This window comes from Dermacentor silvarum, chromosome 3 (assembly GCF_013339745.2).
Source record: "Dermacentor silvarum isolate Dsil-2018 chromosome 3, BIME_Dsil_1.4, whole genome shotgun sequence".
Classification (NCBI taxonomy): Eukaryota; Metazoa; Arthropoda; class Arachnida; order Ixodida; family Ixodidae; genus Dermacentor; species Dermacentor silvarum.
In genome coordinates, this window is record NC_051156.1 from 111,671,894 (window position 1) to 111,696,538 (window position 24,645).

Genomic DNA, 24,645 nt, shown 5'->3' on the forward strand with positions numbered 1-24,645 from the left:
AATTTCAAGGAAAAGGCACAAATATGGCAGCCAAATGTACTAGTGGCGGTGAACAGATTACACATATCGCAAACATGCACAAATATAGAACTTATTACTTCCGTTGTCAAGTGGTGTCATTTCGCACTCCCTTTGTTCTTTATTCTGCGGACAAAGATTAATCAATAATTTAGATGTTTATTCTCAGTTTATTTCTTAACTGATGGTTCACGACAACTTAGTCCAGGAGCAGTTGCGCCAAGTGTCACAGTGCTGTCTAACACTAAATAAGTACTATGCTGTCAGTGCAAAATACAAAAGTGAGGATTTATTTGTACCTGATATATATTGATGTTTACCATGTCTTTTATTTTCAGTATCTACGAATGCGCTTCGACAACAAGGTCGGCATCACTGCTTGTGTCATCTACTTTGTACTCAGTGTAAGGAAATTGAATTTAATTTTTTCGGCTGTTGGAAGACATTTTATGCACGACGAATCATTCGCATGTGCTGCATGATGACACTCACAATTACGAATGTGTTAGGTTATGCACAGAACTAGAAAACACCAGAGCGATGTTCAATATAATGACTCAATAACATGATTCCTTTCACAGACTAGCTAAACTCGAGCTTTCTGACGTAGGTGATTACAAACTATTTTGGCTGCGCTTAATTCCCCAACATGTTAATTAGCCCAACTCATTATATTTTGCTCGCCAGCTTCGGTAGTGTTGTGTTTATTTTTTATTTATTTTTATTTTTCAATACTGCAAACGTTGCACAGGTTAATGAAGGGTAGGTAAAAAAATGTAAACAAAGGAAATACAAAGTTAATAAAGTTTCAAAAGATCAAATTGTGGCGAAAGGCAATAATGATCATTCCAAACGGTTACAGTAGGAGGAAAACATAAAAAAGTGGAATAAATCTGTTCGTGCAAAACACGGTGTCAGCGAAGTAGGGTGATCGTGTGAGTATGTCTGGATGTTGAAGACGATGGATACGGTGACTGATTCATTGCTAGGTCACGATTCCACAGCAAGAAAAGAAATTGTAAGCGTAAAGCTTTCCGTCTTTGTTCGAGACATTAAATGTCATTAAATTGCATTATTTTCGAGGGTGAGTCATACGGGGAAACGCTTTTGTAAATAAATGTTAAAGCCTTCCCCTGTACCTTTTCGAGACGGTTAATGTGAAGTAAACGGGTCCCAATGCACGCATGCATATTCAAGTTTCGGTCCAATTACTCAATTGTAGGCAAGTAATTTTACACTCGGGGGTGAATCTTTAAGCTTATGTCGTAAAAAATATATTTTACGGAACGCAGAAGAGCAAATATTATCTACATGTAAATTCCAAGTTAAAGTATTGGTAAGTGTAACACCTGCGTACATGTATTTATACTGTACTCGCAGTGGTGCCGAACCTAGCATGTACGTAAAAGAGAGCCGAGCTTTTTCGCGACAGAAGCGAAGAAAGACGGTTTATCAGTATTTAGCTTCATCTTGCATGTTTAACACCATTCAAAAATGTTAGCAATAGCGGCGTTAAGATGGTTCTGATCGTTAGTTGAAGGGATTTATTAAAAAAGCACACAATCATGCGCAAACAACCTGATTTGCACTTTAGGATCAATTACAGTGATTATATCGTTTATATACGGTAAAAACAATACTGGTCCTAGTAACACTTCTTTGGGGGACGCCGGACCCAACCGGAAGACAGCCTGACTGCCGCTAAATAACTGCTGCAAATTGGTAACGATTGTTTAAATGGTTCGTTATCTATATGATCAAAATTTGCGGAACTTTAATGTGTCAGAGGTTTAGTATTAGTTTGTCATGTGGAACTCTATCAAAATCTTTGCTGAAACCGATAAATGTTGCATCAATCTGACCGTTCTTGTCAAGGCATGAAGCGAGTGAATGTATTACTATAACTAATTGTGTAATTTAACCCGTGTTGGTAATTAGAAATAACTGAGTGTTCGGGCAAAAATTCATTTATTTGATTGGCAATAAAATGTTCAATTAGTTTTCAGCATGATGATATAAGCGATATTGGACGGTAATTTTGCCATAAAGCCCTATCACCTTTCTTGTGCATGGGCGCAACTCTGGCTAGCTTGGAGTCATCCGGTAATTTTCTATAAAGTAATGAAATACGATAAATACTAACAAGAAACTTTGCAATGAACTCAGTATATCGTTTCAGAAACACGTTAGGGAGGTTGTCAGGACCAAATTCAGCCTCCTCCACAACAAGTTACCCCAGCATTTCACAAAAACAGCACAAACTGCATTGTGAAGATGGTTCCTGGGCACCTACTCAGAATGCAATGTACAAGCCGCAGCAATAATTGTGAACATCCACAGGCCACTGCAGATAACGTTTACAACAAAAGTGAAGGCAGCTTGTTGTTAATTTGCAGTTAATGAATCTGTACTATTTTATCACTGTTTGTGAATACTGGGCCTTGGTCCCCGCGACCTAAATAAATGTAGTTATTGCAATATATATATATATATATATATATATATATATATATATATATAATTCAAGCAGTGAACTACAGTACAATTTCCCCTATGTTGTCCTTGGTGTCATTGTTGCCTTCTTATGATGTATGTATATATATATATATATATATATATATATATATATGCAGACCAAACTATCATGGACCAAGATTTCAACACATAGCAATTGCTTTACTCCAAGAAACGTAGTGTATATTGTTTCCAGTGCAGTGGAGAAGCCGCCAATAATTTTTTCGTTCCAGAGATTTATTAGGGTAATTGTAATTAATTATTTAACTCCAGAAGTACCGCCCTACTTATCAAGATGTGAATGAGAAAACTGTAGAGCGACATGAAAAAAATTACACCATCTTCCCGTAGGGGAACCCTGAGTAGTATGCGAAGCAGCATTAGGTTCGACTCAAGTCCCCATTAGTTTTCAGATCGGCCTGTCGCCGCTGCCGTTTCGTGGCAGCGGCTCGAGCCCTCTTCTCCGCGGCGCTGTCCACGGCGCTGATACTGGCGTTGACGCTGGCGCTGTCCGTGGTACTTATCGCGGCGTTGCGGGAGGAGAATGAGAGGAACGGAGCGCGCGTCATTATACGGCGAGCTACAGTGGCGCCCCCCAGCGGATTATGCAGAGCCTACCGTCGCGCCTCTAACCTAAGCTGCTTCGCATTATCGCGCGCGGAGTCGCAGGTGTTGCCATTCGTTGCGCAATCCGGAGAGGAGAGGAGCGTCGGAGAGAAGAGGAGGAATGCCGAGAACGAGAGGAGATGAAGCAAGGAGTGGAGAGGGAGGAGGATGCGCATGAATGCCGAGAGGAGAGATGAGACAAGGAGAGGAGGAGGATGCGCATGCGCAGTAGGGATGTGGACGCCGCACGGTGGATGGATGGATGGATGGAGGGAGGGAGTGACATATGCCCAACCATAAGATGCTTCGCATCTAAAACTCCCGATACAGCTTTCTGTTTGCTTAATACGTGCTACATAAAAGTGTTTTTCGGAGCGTGAAAGAAGCCTGCGAATACACTCAAGTTACTCAAGCAGCGAGGCTCGTGGCAATTTTGCGTGTATTTGCGGGCTTCTTTCACGCTCTGCAAAAGACTTTTACGTAGCACGTATTAAGCAAACAGAAAGCTGTATCGGGAGTTTTTTATGTCGCTCTACAATTTTTTCATTGACACTTTGATAATTAGGGCAGTACTTCTGGAGTTAGATAATTTAATGGAACTTTAATCTAACTTAATGTATTTGTAACAATTTGTAATTAATCACAATTACCCAAGTAAATCTCAGTACTGAGATTAATTTCTTGTTTTCCTTGGAGTAACGCAATTGCTCTTTTTTAATATCTAGTTCCATGATAGTGGCGACGCCCTCTCTCTCTCTCTCTCTCTCTCTCTCTATATATATATATATATATATATATATGCACTGGTGAACCTCTCGGCCTTTCCTTCTCCACTCTTTCCTTCCTTATGTATATATATATATATATATATATATATATATACATAAATGCGTAACAAGATATGCAGGCGCACGTAGATACGCCAAAACATTTAATTTCGACATGTCGGCCGGGGTCCTGACATCATCAAGAGTGCGATTGCAAGCACACAGCACCTAATTTATGCATCGTCTCTGTAACGAAAAAAAAAACAAAAAAAAACACGGTACTTGGTATATGACCAAAAGCACGGGCACATTTAGTGACTTAGTGCATACCATGTATATGGTATGCACAACGATGTATATGTATATGCATGGTATGCAATACATAGATTTCGGTAAGAAGGAGTGCGCTTCCTAATCATTTGTACTTGCTAAAGTTTTGGTCAGGCACTTTGTTCATCACAGTATCTCGGTTTACTCGCACGACGGCCTTAGCAAGGTCAAAACGTTACTGACCTGTGTGGGCACTACACCCAAAGAACATATGTTAAAGATTATATGCATATACAGAGTGTTTCAGTTGAGTCGGACCATACTTTAAGACATCCACATGTGACTTAAGAGGCTTTGTTCTTTAGCGAATGAAAGTATTTTTACTATGATCTTGGATAAATACCAATAAGTAACTAATGAACATTTAAAGCATTCATTTAAATGCGAATTCTTCAAATTAGTAGTTGCAGAGCCTATTGTGAAATATCCAAATCATTTACTCCCATGTTAATAGCTGCTGTGGTTCTAATTTTTTCCTGACTTCAAAGAAAGCGCGCGAGATTTGAAAAAGAAGGACCAAGTGACTACTCGCTTATGCGCAGCGACATTGTGCCCTCTAACTTGGAGCCAACGAAAAATGGTCACCGCAGGTAGTCCGAAAGCGTAAAGGGGCCACCAGAAAAAAATGATAGGCGATGGCCACACCCGTCATACACGATACACCTCCTCGTCCATTACGCTACCTGTCAACAGCAAAACATTGACAGAGCTTGAAGTGTCATGTGTCTTTTATCGCATATCCCATCGCTTCAACCGAAAAGATATCTTGGCAGGGGTTCGAGCAATAATATTGTATTCGATCTATCTCAATTGCTCATGGCCAGGCCGTTCCTTGAGCAGCAATTCAGCAAGGTTTTGGCTCATCAGAGCAATTTGGTTGCCGCATTGTCTAATATTCTGTTAAATGTCTAAGAAAATTAAATACGCTGACACAACCCCACTTCTGCCGCGCAAGTAGTTACTAAATACCCCTTAGCCTACATACTCAGAAATGATTAGGTATTGGTACGCTGTGGTGTTACTAAATAGAACAAACAGAGGCTAATTGTTATACCGTGCAAGTTTTCATGAAATTCAGTTCACCAGTGACACAATATCTGTTGGATCCGTCACGAAAGCGTCCGGCAGGCATGTAATAAAAGTGAAGCTGTTTAACCTAGGCGTTTGCCGTCAGTTGTACGCTGGTAAACTTCGTCGAGCGATGACGTCACGTGCGTCGCCTAGCAACACCTTGCACCAGGTTACCACCCTCTCCCAGTTTTTCTCGCCACAGCCCAGCATTGCGGAGCCTGCCAGTGGCCACACCACCCTCGCCAAATGCCCGCGCTGCACTCCCTCGCCATATGCCCGCACCGCAACTGCCGCGCCAAAGCTGCGGATATGACGTCACTGCACAGGATAAAACCTCCGCGGATGCGCTGCATTCTGGGTGACGAGGGCGGCGCGAAATGCAGCATGTAGCATCTCGACGATGGCTGCAGCCGGGGCTCGCCGACGAACGCGAATAGAGTGATTTTATGATTGGTTGTTCATGCCAGTTATAACTTCGGGTGGAGCGACCTTACCCCCACATCTCTTGGATATTCTTTTTAGTCCCGGGAAAAAAATTTGTCGCAGTTTCACCCGAAAGGCGAAGCACCAATTGCGATAGTAAATTAGTAGAGAGCTATACGGAATAAGGATATAGTTTTAGCAGCTGTATAAACTTGGACATGCAGCATCACCAGCAATGCGCAGAACGGTTGTCGACGCCGTCGGCGTTTTGCCCACGTTCGCACCGAACGCGCGCGGCATTATATATATAAATACGTATTTGGTGCCGCAGCTAAACGTCGCCTCCCCTCCCTACCTCCCGTCCCCCCACAGCCTTTCGCGCGACGGAAAAGGTTGCGTTTGCTCTCTATATATAGGAAAGGAAAAAAGAGACGCTTAATTCTGCAGCCCTTCAGGGAGCACGGCGCAGAACGCGCGTTTGCTCCCCGTGAAAGCGCGCCTCCCTCGCGCCCTTTCACTCGCACATACAGCTTCCGGAGCGCGGTGACGATTTCATCGCCGTTGACGTCATACAGAAGCTCACGGCAACGGCGACGCCCACGGCAGAAATCTGCTTTGGAGTGTCCATATAACTGCTATCGCAATAAAAGAAAGCGATGGACTATAGAGTACAGCGCTATCGCTGGCAAGGCGTCGCCGTGCGAGTCCGCTCGCTCGTCAACACTTCGTCGGACTATAAGGTGGCCTTTAGAAGTCTTAAGTTTGGCTAAGAACCATCCAATCCAAACCAAGTTAAGCAAAGACAGCTATGAACCAGCCAAGCCACACCAAGTTAAGCAACGTTAAAGCTATGGAAGGGCCACCAGCTTCGCTGTTTGTCCAGTCTTAGCAACACTTAGTGCGAAGGCGCCGAATTTTTTGTACGCAATTGCGCATAATGTGCCTCCTGTGTTCCTTAAAGTGCTTCTTCTTACTCAAGAGTTGTGGGGTCTCACATGTTTTCTTGGGACAAACAAATGACAGCACAGCAGTGTAAACAATCAAAAGGGCATTTATTGCACCTTTCATACACTAATACACACTAGTTAAATTACTACCAATAGAAAATTCACATGGGCGCGCCACAAATCAAGGAAGTCCGACTCACCGCGACCCGATAGCGAGCGAATATATTCGCCCCATGCTGTGACAGCATCGCCTAGTCGTTCACGTGTACGATCACGCGAACACTGGCGCGTTCGAACGATCCGTGTTCGTCCATACCGGTGTCCTGCTCTTACCCCCGTATTCAGAAATGCAATTTCGCTTCAAGTCCATGCTTGACTTAAGTGACGCCTATTGTGAACGTGCCGAAGCAAACGCAGTGAGTGTCCATGGCATGTTCACGCCAGGCGTCCTTTAAATCAAGTCAAGCATTGGCTTCAAGCTAAGTTGCATTTCTGAATACGGCGGTTAGCCTCGCGAGACGGTCTCGCGAAGCGGGCCGGCGCACGCGCGAAGCGTTCGTGCGCGTTGGTCGCCGATCCCAAGCCAAAGAAGAAGCGCCTTTGACCTTTTTCTCCCAAGTCACCCCGCCGTTCGGTGGCGTTAGCATCGCGACACTCGCGCCATCTCTCGCACTGCGCCGCAACTCCGCCACCCTAAAGCTACGCGGCGAAGCCAGATTACGGGAGCCATGCGGGGAAAACAACATCAGGGGACGCGTGAGAGGCGCGCATCCCCACATCCCCCCAACTAGAGCAGTGCACGGGCTCGGGCTTACCCAAAAGCCCGGGCCCGGCCCGGCCCGTGGGCCGGGCCGGGCCGTGTAGAGGAGTTGTTTCACGGGCTCGGGCCGGGCTCGGGGCACGGCGTCTGCTTTTTGACCCGGGCCCGGGCCAGGCTCGGGTTTTTTGACGCGGGCCCGGGCCGGGCTCGGGCTTTCTGCGAGTTATTCCCGGGCTTCTCAACTGTGGAAAACATGTATTTTTTGGTCTCGGGCCGGATTCGGGCCGGGTTCGAGTCGGGCTCGGGCCGGGCTCGGGCTTAAGGTAAAGGGGTGGCGGGCCGGGCCGGGCGGGTAACGTAGATTATTTCCGGGCCCGGGACGGGCCCGGGTCTCGCCATCAAAGTTTTGATCGGGCTCGTGCGGGCCGCCCAATGTAAAAACGGGCCCAGGCCGGGCCCGGGCCGCAAAAATCGGCCCGTGCAGTGCTCTACCCCCAACCTTAAATCACTACACATACTCCGGCGAAACATGTCACAAGGTCTATCAACGCGCGCGTCGCGAACAAGAGGTAGTACATGCAGCAGTGGCCGCACTGAGGAAATGTCCACCCGCTTTCCATAACATGCGAGCCGACATTGTCTCTGGGGTTCACCGCTGGCTTCCGTTGGTCACAGCACCAGCTTTGCAGATTCGACGGCACGACTCCAGCCCAGGACTCCGGAAACGGCGACGCAGAAGTCGGCCCGAGCAAGCGTCGCTCGCTCTCGCCGACGCGCCCTGCTGACAGAGAGCCGTAGTAGCCGTTGGCGACTGCCGGCTCTTTTCCCAGCCGCCGAGCGTTGCGAACGGCGGCCGACATAGGCGGCCGCCGAAGTTGCTGCGCCGAACTGGCCACAGGCATCTCCATTGCCAGGGGTGGCTCGTTCGTAGGCCGGGGCAGCGGCGCAGACGATGTGCAGGTGACAGCTAACCAGGGGCGACTGCGCTCACGCTGCATACGCTCAACTCACTCGACAAACAATAAAGTAGTGCAAGGGAGAGGAATTCGGCATACGCATCGCCCACGTGGTACGATGTTCAATTCGGCTAGCAAAATTTCGGTAGCCATTTCAGATGCTAAGTTCACGTGAACAAAGCTTACTTTCTCGAGTCGAACGAGCAATTTCAATTCGTGCGAGGCGAACTAATGAGGGAAGCAATGTGTGACACCTCAACACCATGGTCCACCAGGTTATGTCCCTCAACGTGCGACAGGCGGCTTTGTAAAGCCTTAGGCCCAATGCGTCGCTACTTTGACAACATCCGGCATCAAAAAAAACACCCAAAAATGGGCACAAGAAGAGGCAGCTCCGAGGAGACGTTAGCTCTGTGAGGTGGTCCTACCCCGCTCGGTTCACACGGCATCCGAGTTGACGGCGCCCACTGTCCAAGACGGTGTCGGAGCGCCCGGTGCCAGGCCGCAATACCGGTCAGCCCGTAGAGGCACCCGTGGCCCGCGGCCAACCGGCTCCCTGAGCCGCGACTTCCGAAGTCAAAGATATAGAAGAAGCTATTTACATAAGAAATTCGAACCACCCACGAAGCTTCCGTACTCGCTCGCTTCAGGATTGCCAATGCTCCGCGGGCGCTAGGCCTCGCTCTCCCAGGATGCAGACCACGTGGCTCTCGTACCGACGAGTGTACTTCAAAACACTCGCGAAAAGGCTTAGCACGTTGAAAAGTTCAAACACGCTATAGCAACCGTCGCCTTGCTCAAGAAAGCACGCCGCCGACGCTAGCGATCAAAATCCATGCTAGGAATACGCTTCGGTTCAAACAAAGGTTGTCTCGAACCGAGCAAAACTCAAAATTATCGTCCGATGTCCCAAGAGCCCCACGTTGGGCGCCAGATGTGGGGTCTCACATGTGCTCTTCGGACAAATGAACGACAACACAGTAGTGTAAACAATCAAAAGGGCATTTATTGCACCTTTCATACACTAATACACACTGTCCGAATTACTACCAATAGAACATACACATGGGCGCGCCACAAATCAAGGAATTCGGACTCACCGCGACCCGATAGCGAGCGAATATATGTTCGCCCCATGCTGTGACACCATCGCCTAGTCGTTCACGTGTACGGTCACGCGAACGGTAGCGCGTTCGAACGATCCGTATTCGTCCATACCGGTGTCCTGCTCTTAGCCTCGCGAGACGGTCCCGCGAAGCGGGCCGGCGCACGCGCGAAGCGTTCGTGCGTGTTGGTCGCCGATCCCAAGCCAAAGAGGAAGCGCCTTTGACCTTTTTCTCCCAAGTCACCGCGCCGTTCGGTGGCGTTAGCATCGCGACACTCGCACCATCTCTCGCAATGCGCCGCAACTCCGCCGCCGTAAAGCCACGCGGCGAAGCTGGATTACGGGAGCCATGCGGGGAAAACAACATCAGGGGACGTGTCAGAGTCGCGCATCCCCACAGAGTGCATCAACATTGCCGCATGAGATCGCAACTGGCCGCCACTATTATGTATATAGCAAACGTCACGATCATCACAGCGAGAGTCACTCAGTAACTGCAGTTACATACAAAAACCTATATAAACATGAGTCTAAATTAAAATAAATTTCGCCATTATATTTCATTCCGTGAGGCCTCCCTTTTCTGTAAGCTTTATACGTAACCTTATGATGACTTTCGGCGTAAATATTTTGTCAAGGTAGTTTTTCTTTCCAATACATTTTAGATCTATGACGTTCTTTTCCACGGCTCAGGGTGCAATTATTAGGGTTAGTGTTGCTATAAATTTAAGTCTAACTTTCCTTTAATGTATTCGTTTCATATGTTGCTCCTGTTTTTACATGTAACCTACTTCAGCAAACTCTTGGTGCCATCGGAATCTACAGTGCTGCCATTGCAATCTCGACAAGTACGTATGTACCATTACACTCTTCATTTGCAACTGAAAAACAAAAGTATAAAAATCTAATATACTGTACTAAAAAAACTAAATTCCGACGGATTTACTAGTTGTCGCACCTTCCCCCACAGACAGACAGATAAGAAACTTTATTTTGTTCTAAGGGACTACTTTGTCGTAGTCGCGGGCCGCACCTGCACCAGGGGCGGAAGACCGTGATCTTCAGCCCTTTCGCAAAAATGTTAATAGAGCCCTCAGCGGAAATCAAACATGATGTAAACTGCAGCAGGTTGTCTGACTGACATCTCAGTTGTATTTTCATATCATCAAGCAAATAACAAGGAAAATATGCTTACATAAGTATTTCATTATTGTTTCATTATTGAGAACAACTATAAACGTTCTCACTACTTCGTCTTTCCTTCATGATCTCGAAGGTGAGGTGAACTGTGTGTAACAAATAGCTCTAATTTGAAATTATTCTGATTCATGCAACTCATGCACTTTCGGAAACTTCAAAAAAGGGAGCAAGCTGCGCAATTATGATTTGTCAGAAAGACTAAAGTACATCTATTTCCGACATCAGTATATTCTATAATAGGAGGAAAACATGAGCTAGTTGGTGAACGCTCATACTTCACCACGACAGAGTTAAAAGAGACGAGGACAAAGCAAAGTAAAGCCGAATAGAAAAACGAGAGTGATTAGAGCTACAAAATATTAAAATTTATATATATATATATATATATAGGAAGTTGTAGGTTGAGGACGCACGTACGAAAACAACGATACTTTATTTCCGACGTTTCGACCCGGGTCCGGCCTTCGTCAGGGAGTACATGAAACGGTAAGGCGTTCTGCTTAAATTCCTACATGGTAGGGGGGCGCACGACACATTGTGGCTGTAAGTTACTTGAAACCGTGTCGAATCAGCATTGCACAAGTCACACGTGATTAAAACAAATTCTACGCCACAGCCTGGCCATCTATATATATATATATATATATATATATATATATATATATATATATCCTATATATACCGGATAGATATATATAGTTCGGATAGAACGGCTGCAGAGTTCCAGGACGCTGAAAGGGACGACCCAGCACCTCCACCAAATGTGACAAGAGTATTCGGAAGGTAGTCTTGACGAAGCTTGACGGTTAAAACAAGCTGTTTCGTTCGAAAGCCGACCTAGCGCGAACCACACGATCGTCAACGTCTTCTTCCGCAAAGGCTGGTACAGAGCTTGTGCCGATGTGCTTCGGTACAATCACTCCCCACGCAGAAGGGAGCCAACCTGGCGACTTAGGGGAATGACAGCACAGGAGGGTCGTAGCACAGTTTCCGCCGTGCGACGTGAACTGTTTCACGCCCTCGGCAGCGGTGGTCGGAAGATTGCTCGAGCGGCTCGATGATGTAGTTCACGGGAGACGTTTGCTCTACTACTCGGTAGGGACCATAGTAATTCGATAGAAGTTTGGTCGAAAGGCCGGGAGTAGTGGACGGGACCCAGAGCCAAACTAGCATTCCTGGGGAATAGTCAGCACTAGATGCGGATTCGTCATGGCAAGATTTTTGGCGACATTGGTCTTGCGCGGTAAACGAGCGAGCCAGTTGACGACACTCTTCAGAGTAAGCAGCCGCTTCGGAAACAGGCGTGGCTTCAGAAATATCGGGTCGGTAGGGGACAATGGTGTCCATGGAACATAATGGTTCACGTCCATAAAGAAGAAAGAAAGGAGAGAAGCCGGTGGTAGTTTGTGGCGCAGAGTTATAGGCGTACGGGACGAAGGGGAGCACCTGGTCCCAATTGGAGTGATCATCGGACACGTACATCGCAAGCGGGGCCGTAGGCATAACTTGTAGCGGTGCCGTAACTTGCGGCGGCGAAGCAGGGGATGGCAAGGCCTCAGCAACTTGCGTCTGGATAACCCGACGAAGCGACTGGTCCGGTGTGGGGAGAGGCTCGGTGACCGATGCCACAAGAGAGAGCTGACGCACAGCTTCCTCGCGTACGTATTGCTGAATTTGAGGCAGCAAGGAGGTGTAGTCAATACAGGCGCTGCTGCGAGCCAAAGCTGAAAGAAAGGTCAGCCGGTTGCATTCCAGGGCAACGTGTGGTGATGCGCTGTTTACGCAGCTCGTCAAAACTTTGGCAATGTTGAATAACCTCAGTAACGCTCTGTGGGTTTTTGGCCACGAGCATGTGAAAGGCGTCATCGTCTATGCCTTTCATTATGGGTTTGATTCTCTCAGGTTCCGTCATGGACGCGTTCACCCGCCCACAGAGGCCGATGATATTCTCAATGTAGCTCGTGAAGGTCTCACCAGTTTGTTGAGATCGTCCACGGAGACTGTGTTCAGCGCGAAGCTTGCGCACCGCTGGCCGCCCGAAAGACGAAACAAGGGTCTCTTTGAACGCTGAACAGGTGGTAAAATCAGTTTCGTGGTTCTTGAACCACAGGTTGACGCCGACAAGGTAAAATATGGCGTAAGTCCGCTTGTCGCGGTCATCCCACTTGCTGTGAGCGCTAATACCTTCATACTCGGCCAGCCAGTCTTCCACGTCGTGACCGTCAGTGCCACTGATGACTGGAGGATCACGCTGACGAAGCACCCCAGAGCACACGACAGGTGTGGGAGCGGAAGCAGCTCGCGAGGGGCCGGCGTCCTCGGTCATAGCGAAGGCAGATGGTAGCGTACGGCTGCGGAGTTCCAGGACGCTGAAAGGGACGACCCAGCACCTCCACCAAATGTGACAAGAGTATTCGGCAGGTAGACTTGACGAAGCTTGACGGTTAAAACAAGCTGGTTCGTTCGAAAACGGACCTAGCGCGAACCACACGATTGTCAACAACTTCTTTCACAGAGGCTGGCACAAAGCTGGTGCCGATGTGCTTCGGTACAATATATATATATATATATATACATATATATCCCTTGATAAAGGTCGGTCCACCGACCGAAACTGTTGGGAAAATAATAAACCTAAGATAACCGCGAAGTTGTGCTTCTGATTTTCCCATATATAAATATATATATATATATATATATATATATATATACGAGAACAAAGGGAAGCGAGGGACCCGATTTTTATTAATCATATCATAAGAAGCCAGCCAACAATGACACCAAGAACCACATAGAGGAATTTACAGGTACTTACTAATTGAATTAAATAAACGCTAAATTAATGCAAATGAAAATGCATGACAAAAAGAATTGTACGCAATTGGGGAACGATCCCACGTCTTCGCATTATGCGTGCGATCCTCTTCCCATTCAGCTACTGCAGCGCCGTTTTCCCATCCGCTTTCTGGGGTATTTATGTTAAACAACTAGAACTAACCCTGGGAGTGTGAGCCAGCGCCACCACTCACAAACCTAGGCGGCAGATGTGGAACATCCTTTCTGCCGCAGGCGTCACGCGCATGTGGTCTTCTTGGGTGTATATATATATATATATATATATATATATATATATATATTGGAAATACGAAGTGAGCTTCGTCTCGGGTGCTCGGAAAACGGACGCTATGAGAAAAGAGGACGAGGCAGATAATAGAACAGCTGGCCCTGGAACGGGTGCTGTCGATGTATCCTTGATTCCATTACAATGGTGCAGTCGAGAATGAACATGCGTTGCAGCCACAAGTGTAGCTCGTGCGGTTCTTCGGCGTACCGGGTCCCTCCTGCCCAGGAACGCCGTGCACGCTTCCTCAGGTATGGAGCCCGCCACCCTACCACCATCGCAAGGACCCATTGCACCATCCGGGTACGGCGTCCAAGCCCCCTCGAAGGCTCTAGGGCAGGACTCTACTTGTGATGTCATCCAAGCCATTACCAAGTTGACACAACAGCTCGAGGTTATGACGAACGCTTTCGCATCCGTCAGTGGTTGCGCTGTTGCACCTCACACTCGGACAGAACTTCTGCCCCTCCGTCTCGGAGCCGTCCTGCGTGGGAACGCCGTCCACGCTTCCATTGGCGAGAATATCACGCCCGACACTTCTTCCCTCAGCCCCCCAGGGATGCCGTCGATGCTTACTCGGTGGTAGAACCGGCTGCCGCGACTACCACAACGACCGCACTGTCTATGGACAACAGCCCTGGTTCCTCGGGCAGCTGGACAGGCAGCCTGGAAGAGATGACGCGCTGCGGCTTCCAGCAGCCGGCTTGCATAAAAATGCGCCATTTCGCGGCTTTCGAGATGACACCATCATTTTGGTTCACACTATCAATGCCTGCGGTGATCGTCATGCTTGGCCAGACCAAAAAAGATGGCTGGCTGCAGCACAACGAATTTGCGGTGTCGCCAAGACATGGCACAAGTACGAAGGCATCAAGCAGGGGTCCTGGCTTGAATGGAGTGCAGCTCTGATAGCTGCTTTTAGCCGGCTTCCTTGTATCGGCGGTGCGTGCGACCAGCGTGATCCTGCGCATGGCGCTGCGGAGGGCTACAGCTTCGATGCTGCGGCAGGTGTGCCCTGTAGCCCTCTGACAGAGAGGTCCGCCGCAGACCCCCTGCGAAGCCTGCAGTTGCCGCTACAGGGCTCTAACTGTGTGTCGGTAACTGACATCACACATTCGTTACCAGAGGCCAAGACCACTTGCATCCACAGCTGTCGGTGACGCGGCGTCCAAGCTCGCCATCGGATGTGCACATGGAGGCGCTGTGTCACCGGGTGACGCCGTCGGCTCCATCCGAATTAGTGGGTAACGCCGGGTGCACCAGCGCTTCCGCTAGTATCCCGCTTCCGCTAGATCCACCTGGTATCCCGGCCTCGAACTTGGACAGCTCAACATCACGCAACGTGGCATCGAGCACCGCTGATGAAGAGCTAACACTTCAGGATCTCAACGATATCTCCACAGGATCCTAGGAGCGGAACACATATGGACTAGTCGGATCCACACCTACGGACTTCACAACAGTCGTTGGCCGAATGCGGAGACGTTCATGCGTCGCCCAGCGACGTCTCGTTGACCAACACGGCGGTGATCACCATTACTGAAGACCGGAGCGGGTCCGACACCATCATCATTGATGACCTCCCCATGCGTCCCAGACCTTCCTATAGTATGCATTCCGCAATGCAGATCGAAGGCCACTTATCTCCTGCAAATAGCATGAACACTGACCAAGGAAGGCAGTGTAGCACTCAGCGTTTTTAAAGGATCTCCCGGTTCGAACACCTTGAGAAGCCTTGTTTCGTCAGTGGCAACTCTGAGAAAGCGCAAGTTGCGTTCCACGCGAGCACGGAAGCTCAACTCCTCACTGAAGAAGTCACGTCGTAAACCACACCGATACATTGCGACCAAACGCGATCAATGCGACCAACCGTGTTCAGTGCTACAAACTGTGGCTTGTTGTCAAGAATTTTCTGCCGTATTTTTTTCAAGAGCGACGAGATAATCGTCAGCGGGACCGGCGACCAGAACGCAACAGTCAGTGCCGATCTCCACAGAAGCTGGTTGCGCGCTGGAGGGCTCAGAAATGACGACTTAAATACCTGGACAAGTTGCGTGAGTGCGTGGACAAGCGTGTGGACAAGTTGCGTGGACAAGCGCGCCGGAAACTTGCAGCGTGGCCGAGTGTATAGACGAAGTGAGCTGGGCCTCGGGCGCTCGGAAAGCGGGCGCTAGGAGAAAATACGACGAGGCAGATAATACAACAGCTGGCTCTGGATCCTCCATATTAATTTGGAATAATCCACCCATTTCTTGGCCATTCCTCCACCGTGGGTAGGAGCCACATACGTGATAGGCAACAACAACTGGTGCTGTCTTATGTCTCCTTGACTCCATTACAATATATATATATATATATATATATATATATATATATATATATATATATGTTTGTGAGTGACGCGAAATTGAGGTACGCAGTTTTCTATCTGTCGGACATTGGTAAGCTATGTTTACTTAACGATGCAGCGGACCTTACTACATGGCCCGTATTAACGACCAGCTTTCATAATGTTTGCGGGTGCCCAGCTGTTGGAACGCTCCGCTCAGAGCAACGCCTGCGCGCTCGATCCGAGCAGGACAGCGAGAATTTCACGAGCCATATTAGGGCGTATTCCTTTTCAAGCACAGTGACGCCTCGATTCCCGAAAGAAAGAATATCAAGCACACCATGAAGGGTACTGAAGACGACGCACTCCAAATGCCGTTTTCAAAGAGCTCTCGCAATTTCGTCGAAGTCGTCAACCTCTGACAGAGCTACGACGAGATGCGCAGGCAACATCTTCAGACCAGATGGCATTGTGCGCCCGACTACTCCTTATCAAGCCTCGGCATTGCAGACAACATGCCTAGGTCACACGTCAAGATATTTACTCATTGCCGTGCATCGACTATGGTATCGGCTGTTTGCGCGCGAACGGATATCTTTTCTGTATTCGGTTTAAGCGCCGTGCACTGCCAAATCCCTATGGCACCATCTGATCGGCCTAAGCCGGCCTTTGTCAGTCCCGACGGACTGTACGAATTTACCGTGCTGCCATCGGCCTATGCAACCTGCCATCTCCTTTATATTTATTATTTTGCGGACTCTCAAATGGAACACGTGTCACACATAGCTCGACTACGTAGTTGCCTTTTCCATTGATATCCGCACACATCTCAGCCGTCTCTAGCACGTTCTGCGATGCCTCACTGAAGCAGGACTCCAAATCCACTTAAATAAATGGCGTTTTTGGTGCCTGACAACTAACCACTCTTGGCCTTGTTATGTCGCGAGATGTCATTCTTCTTGATGAAGCCAAGCTTCGCACTGTCGCTGCTTTTTAAAACCAAAGAATTTAAATTAACTTCCGACCATCGTCGGCTTGTACTCGTATATTTTCCCTGTTTATTCGACATTTCGCCTCTACAATTGCACCAATGACGGACCTTCTTCACGCGACAAACACTTTGGCTTGATCCACAGACGGCGACGAGGCTTTCATGGCATTACCCTGCCTTCGATTCTCGCACGCATGCTCCGCCACTTCGATCCTGTGGCTCCCACAGAGGTCTACACCGATGCAAGTGAAGTCGAACTGCGTGCTGTACTCGCGTAACGGAAACCAAGATTTGAGGAATATGTCATCGCATAGGCAAGCCGCAGTCTCACAAAAGCCGAGTCTGATTTCTACGTTACTGAGAAAGGGTGTTGGGCCATCATCTATTCAATTGGAAGAATTCACCTCAACCTCCCCTGCAATTTTAATGGCGTGGCCTGTATAAACTTGCTAAAGTTTATACAGGCCAACAACGCCGGAAATCACCTCAAGTTTACCGGTCAAATTTACCCGTCGCATACCCCTTCTTGCCCTAGTCAACCCTTCGATTGTGTAGGCATTGATACATACAGACCGCTTCTATTCACCACAGCTAATAACCGCTGGAGTATTGTAGCTGTGGATCCATTGACACGCTATGTAGAAACAGCCGCTCTACCGTCTGCCATTACCCGTGATGTTGCATTGTTCATCCAACGGCATTTCGTTCTCCGCCACAACGCCGCTCGCAAACTCCTGAGTGATAGAACCGCGCCTTCGTTTCCGATGCTTTGAAGGCCTTACATGAAAAATTATGATCATCCACCACACCACTACAGCATATCATCCGCAAACGAACAGCATGAAAGAGCGCTTCAACCGCACTCTTGGCGATATGCGATCAGTGTAGTTCGCGTCTGACCATTGGAATTGGAACCAGGTTATTCGTTTGCTAATGTATTCTCACAATACTGCGCAACAAGTCGCTACAGTCACTGAGACCAGTCGAGTTCATCAATAGTAGCAATGTCCGTGTTGCTTTGAAAGCCTGCTAGGCATGGGACAAAGAAAACTTGATACAGCATACAACGCTGGTGTGTGACCGTTGTTTCTTTGTTCTCGTCAGTTTTTACAAGTAATTCACTTGATAGACATAAACAGTTAGGACGCAAAAAAACAATGTTCGGATAGGTAAGTTTAGAGATACAAATACTTAACACAAAAAATGGTTAGGACTGTGAGAGACGAGCTGCCACAATATATATTCGGTGCCATTCGCGTAGTGACTTCCATTCCGTTCCTTGCGGGGACAATATTTGTGAGAGCTGGCATGTGCATGCATTCGTATAGGGTATGGACCCAGTTCAATTATTTAAATACAATATGCTAATGAACACCTAGTTACTGAAAGTTGCCAGGTAATATTTCGTTTGGGAGATTGCACTTTCGGTTATCCTAAAGCACCACTTCTGCATAGTGATGCCCTTCCCCTTACTCGGACTGTTGACAGCTGTATTTTATTTGTTCTTTTTGCATCGGTAAGCCTATAATACTTTTTCATTTGTACGTTTTGGCTATGGATGCACACAGAACATTTCCATCGATAACTACTTGTGTTAGAGCTTTGCAATGTATAAAATATAAAATAATTACTCACATGTGCTGCATATAAGTATTCCAATACCCGCTTTATGCGCGATTGCTTTGTTGTCTTTCCAGTGCTTTCTGTCCCTCTGATCTACACTGATATTGCCATCGGCTTAGCAGGAACAACGTACACCGCCTTGGTAAGACTATATGGATACTTACTAGACAAACAATGGCTTCATATATTTTTTTATGTTCATTCGTTTTTAATATGCACGCACCTGCATAAAGAAGTACGATTTCTTTAAAAACATATGCAACAACGCGAGGTGGCTATCTTGGCTAGTTAGTGATTCATACTGACTCTAAAGAGCACGGAAAAAATAAGGCGATGCAAAGCAACCAGACGGGACGAGCTCGGAGTTGCAGCTGACGATGTTTATTTACAGGAATGCGAATATGTACAGTCTGTTTCACACTTAGGGGAAATCTCGGAGCGCATTGCATCGTGATGCGGGGAGCGTTAGAGTCGGCGGCCGGAAGCAACTCGCACAGGCCCAGACGGTCGAGGCACGTTATCTTGAACCGCGTAGACTGCTATGGCGGCGCACGCTGGCCGCATCATCGGGAAGCCTGCTACTGTCAAGGGTAGGTACTGCTACTGCGGGCACTGAGCCGATAATGTTAACTAATAGTTGTGCGACGCCAACCTCGAGCCTTCATTGGCAAAAATGGGGTTCTACACACTTCTTTTTACAGCGCGCTTCCTTTGTTCTTTCGAAAGGCCGAGGTACTGAGTGCGTGCACGCATATTTCTTCACTGCGTGTGCTACCGTAATGCGCAGCGACAAGAAGGAGACACAAAAATGTGTGCACAACGTTTAGTTAACATTACTGGCTCAGTACCCGCAGTAACGATGAACTGCCCTTGACATGTAGCACGCTTCCCGACGATGCGGCCAGCGCGCGCTGCCGAAGCAGTCGACGCGGTTCAAGATAACGCACCTCGACCGTCTGCGCCTGCGCGAACTGCTTCCGGCTCCCGACTCCAGCGTTCACCGCATCGCGATGCAATGCGCTCCGAGATTTCCCCTAAGTGTGAAACAGACTGTACATAAGCGCGGGAAGCTTTACTGCTTACTTTCCGTCCCCATGTCTTTTTCGTTCCGTTTACTGTTACTATGCAAAACTTTGTAGCTACAATTTTTATGCCGATAAGATTAATAGCATACTTAGGCCACTTTGCGTCCGTCTGGCTTTCTTAAGCCGCTCTTCAATTAAGAAAAAAAGCATTCTGAACAACAAACCCCGGTTCCTATCCAAGATTACGTTCAGCATGCTTTGACAGGTGGTTATTTGTGGCAATATGACGCACTATGTGGTATGGGTAGCGTTGCCCTTACACCCTGCACCTGTAATTCGAGTACCACTTCTTAAAGGATCGGTTCATAACAGCGTCAGTGGCCACCTCTGCGTGGTGCAACCAGAGGCGCGGAGTCTCAAAACGCCGGCTTTCACAAGGAAGAATGAGAGAATGCTCCACTTACCACCGTACTACCGGGGCTGAGCCGATCTCTCCGCAGTGAAGAGAAAATTGTGGTTCGGTCCTCTATGCAAACTCTGTATTACTCGTACGCTACAACGGGTGGTACCATCTTGCACTGTCATCCCATCACCGTGCGTTTCTTGCAGCTGTCCTAGACTCTGCTGTAGTCGGGATCAGCCCAAGTAACCGGTCGCACGATATTCGCGGTTAGTCTTAACAGAAAGCGAAAGGCTAGAAAATTTCTTTAATATTTATCCGGTGCTGGACGGGATTGAACCCTCCTCACATGGGCTTCCTAACCAAAGCACCCACATGCTTTAGCGCTGCGCGGCCAATGTTTTTTTTTCTCTTTGTTGCCTTCTTTTAAGTTCATTCATTATCAAAACAGGTACGGAAAATGATCACGTGAAAACACGTACATATCATATACCAAGAAGCGCGATTGTAACCATATCAATATTTTCTTATTGCTGTCAAGGGTTCTAACCTCAAAAACCATTGCCGAGGGAAATCGTGCGCTTTATGGCACCTACAGATTTGCGTTTATACTTTCTCGGAAGTACATTAGCACAGGTTGTGCGTCAGAGTCACTGTAATACCCAGCGATTCTGGAGCGTCAGATGCTGTGAAGGCTAACGGGCTTTGTTAGAGCAAGAGGAAACCCGCTTCCATTTTCTATTGCTAAATACCTGATGCCTGCCCTGTGCTTGCGTTGTAGTGCACGTTAAAGAACCCCAGGTGGTCAAAATAATTCCGGAGCCTTCCACTACGGTGTGCCTCATAATTAGAACTGGTTTTGGCACGTAAAACCCCAGAAAGAAGAATTACCCCATGCCACTGGGAATCTAGCAGGAATGCTTTTTTACTTGTTTTACAGCAAAGCTGTTAGGCTCTAGTTGGCCGACATTTTTTGTATCCGCGTCTGTTAGCGAAAATGTGGCCGATCTCGGAGGTTGTACAATACCGGGCCGACCCGCGTTGGAGGTGAAGCAGGCTTCAAGCACTCAGCAAAGTGAAGCGAATAGTGCATACATTCTTTGGAATCACGCATAGAACACACAGAACAGGACACGCACAAGACAAGCACACCTACAAGACAAGCACTCGAAACACATATATGATGATAAGGCGCTCCTGATAACGCGAAGCACGTAGCACACCCCGCATCCCTGTACCGGTAAAGATGCCGTGGCTACGGCAGGTTGCGACGTGCGGAGTGACGTCACTAGGTTTTCGTATATAAAAGAACCAGCGTAGCATCTGATTTCATTCTTGCTGTCGAACCGCTGTGGGGAGGAAACGCATAGTTAGGACTCCCGGGGAGCAACGTCAATACAAGGAGCGGCAAAGGCAAAAAGAAACGACAATAGGATCAGCGGCGGCGTGGTGTTAAAATCCATTATTCCCATCACTACCATTATTCTAAATTAACATTACTAACTATAGTCTAAAGCAATGAAGCAAGAAAGCAAGAAGGCTTAGGAGTAATGATCAACGGTGAAGGCGAATATCTCAGCAACCTTCGGTTTGCTGGTGACATTGTCCTTTTCAGCAACAATGGGGACGACTCACAACAAATGATTGAGGGCCTTAACAAAAAAAAGTATAAGTGTAGGGTTCAAGATTAATATGTAGAAGACAAAGATAAGGTTCAATAGCCTGGCAAAGGAACAAGAATTCAGAATCGCCTGTAAGCCTCTAGAGTCTGTAAAGCAGTACGTTTATTTGTGCCTCAATTACTCAAAGGGGACCCTGATCATCAGAAGTAAATTTGCAGAAGAATAAAATTGGGTTGGAGTGGATACGGCAGGCATTGCCAAATCGTGACTGGGAGCTTACCACTGTCGTAGAAAAGAAAATTGTACAATCATTGCAGTAAACCGGTGCTAACATATGAGGAAGAAAGTGGGAAGCTAACAAAGAAGCTCGAGATTAATTTAAGGACCGCAAAAAGAGCGATGGAAGAAAATTTTTGGCATATAACGTTAAGATACAGGAAGAGAGCGGTGTGGATCAGAGAAAAAACGGTGATAGCTGATATTCAAGTTGACATTAAGAGGAAAAAATGGAGCTGGACAGGCCATGTAATGCGTGGGATGGATAACCAGTGGACCATTAAGAGTTACAAAATGGATACCAAGAGAACGGAAGCGCAGTCGAGGACGCAAGAAATCTAGGCGGGGTGATGAAGTTAGGAAGTTTGCAGGCGCAAGTTGGAATCAGCTAGCGCAAGACAGGGGTAATTGTAGATCGGAGGGAGAGGCCTTCGTCCTGCAGTGGATAAAAATATAGGCTGATGATGATGATGATGATGAATAAAGCATTGCGTACCCCCCTCAGCAGCTATAGTGATAGGTTTGAACAGCTTCCCTGGTTATCCACTTTGGCAGGGTCGGGATGGCCAATAAATTTTTTTTGGTAAAGCATCCAAATAATATAATTCTTTTGAAAAATGCAAGAGGAAACCTGATCTATTGGCTAAAGTTGTTTACATAATAAACAATGGGCTCCCCATGGCAAAAAAAAAAACGTTTTTTGTTCGCAGTCTTTATAGAAGGCATTCCTTTGTGAGGTTTAAAAAAATTGCCCCTGGTTAACTTTACCCTTCTTAGCACATTCTGGGCCTGGTTACCACTGTAAAGGGATCTACCACGTACCACTGTAACTGCACTGAAAATTCCGTATGACACACAAGCTATACAGCTTCTTCATTTGAATAGAACACCAATATTTTTGTTTCTCAAAAACGTACGCTCAGTAAAACATTTTCTTGGGCGTGTTGCCTAATAACTGAGAAGGAAAACAAAAGCACGAAGAAAGAAGGCCGAGACGAGGCAGCAGGACGGGCGCTTTCTTCCAACGGAGTTTTGTTGAAGGAAAGGGATATTTACATATGAGACCAGCGTAGGATATCAAGTCAAGATAAAATAGTAACATATCAAATAATCACCAGAACCCCCCCCCCCCCGAAAAAAAGAACCATATCGTAGCCATGTACAATGTACAGAACAATGCAGCCGAGGATACCAGAGGTGATAACAGACATATTAGCACAGTATGACGCCTGCCTCTAAAAAAATACATCAGGTAGGACATGATGACCTCAAAAGCAGACGCTGCACCGGTGACCGAGTCTCGGGAGGGGTAAGTAACAAAAAAAAAAAAACATGAAAGAAAAGACAACCACAGATACTTCACCTAAAAGTACATAAACTTGAACTATAAGAAAACAATAACAACGCTTAAGAATGAGGCGCTGCGTCAGTAAACAGGGGCACCATGTGTGAACAAAAAGCAACGACCAGATGTGAACACGAAGCGGTGTCATTACATAAGGAGCGAGGTGCAGCGTCAATAAATTCAGACACTACACATAACTTTCGAGGAAGGCGAGTTCTTTGTCATTAAGTTCTAAAGCGTGCTTGATAATGCTCCTGTCACCCGACTGCAGAATATCAGGTGCCCCAGCAATTTCCCTCTCTGTTCTTTCTCGTGACCGCTTTGGTAACGAGGTGCGCGCAAATTCCGCTATTCACGCGTTTAGCAATAATGATGATGATACTTATTTATAATAATAATAAAAGAATATAATCTTTAGTACAAATAATGAATGTGAACATAAATTTGCTAGGTCTGCCAGAGCCTCCCGAACGCTTGTATGACAGAAACCTGGCAGTCAGGGCAATCCCGTCTCTAACCATTATATATACAGACAAACAAAATGTAAAACTAGAAAAAAAAATAAAAAACGTATCCCAGCTTCCTCAGGTAAACATGCCAAGTAAACAACACTTAATGTTCAATTGAAAACACGTCGCACACAACAATCATGAAAATTCAGGAAACATGAAACAAGAGCTAAACAAGGTTACAGCCTAACCAGAACAAAAAGAAAAAAAAAGGTCGTGACAACAGTGAGGGTGACAGTCTTACATAAATTTCGGCAAAGATCACACTGCACCAAAATAGGTTTTATACATGTGAAAACTACTATTTTATCATTGCCTTCAGGCTCTTTTTTAATCCGGACAAACTTGATTGATGCAGTACATCACTGTGAAGCTAATTAAACAACTGGGGAATTTAATTCCTTCTTTGTGCTTTTCCATGACGAGTGCTTGTACGAGGAAATACATATTGACGCAAAGCAACACTTTTATGGACAGGTTCGTGGAAGTCATTGCTCTAGAAATAACGCATCACAACTGTCGAATGAAATTAAGACTGAAAAGCAGGCATTTATAAATCTCGAAATAAGTTATCTGTGGTTTGTTTTTACGCAACACTTTTTACTATGCCTTTTAATAGGCTGTATATTGTATATTTCCAAAATCCGCTGCAATTATAAAAAAAGCAAATTCCGTACCTTTTATGCGAGTAACCTAAAGCGTGCACT

The 24,645-nt window shown here is 46.9% G+C and overlaps 1 protein-coding gene across 1 annotated transcript in view; it reads left to right on the forward strand.

The window, feature by feature from the left end:
- The first annotated feature begins 356 nt into the window (after positions 1 to 356).
- The window catches only part of LOC119444675 (sodium-coupled monocarboxylate transporter 2), a 31,025-nt gene continuing 6,736 nt past the window's right edge, over positions 357 to 24,645 (forward strand). The window contains exons 1-3 of the mRNA XM_049664695.1: positions 357 to 422; positions 10,294 to 10,345; positions 18,836 to 18,903. Of these exons, the coding sequence (XP_049520652.1) occupies positions 366 to 422; positions 10,294 to 10,345; positions 18,836 to 18,903 (177 nt within the window). The 5' untranslated portion in view covers positions 357 to 365. The remainder of the gene's footprint in view (positions 423 to 10,293; positions 10,346 to 18,835; positions 18,904 to 24,645) is intronic.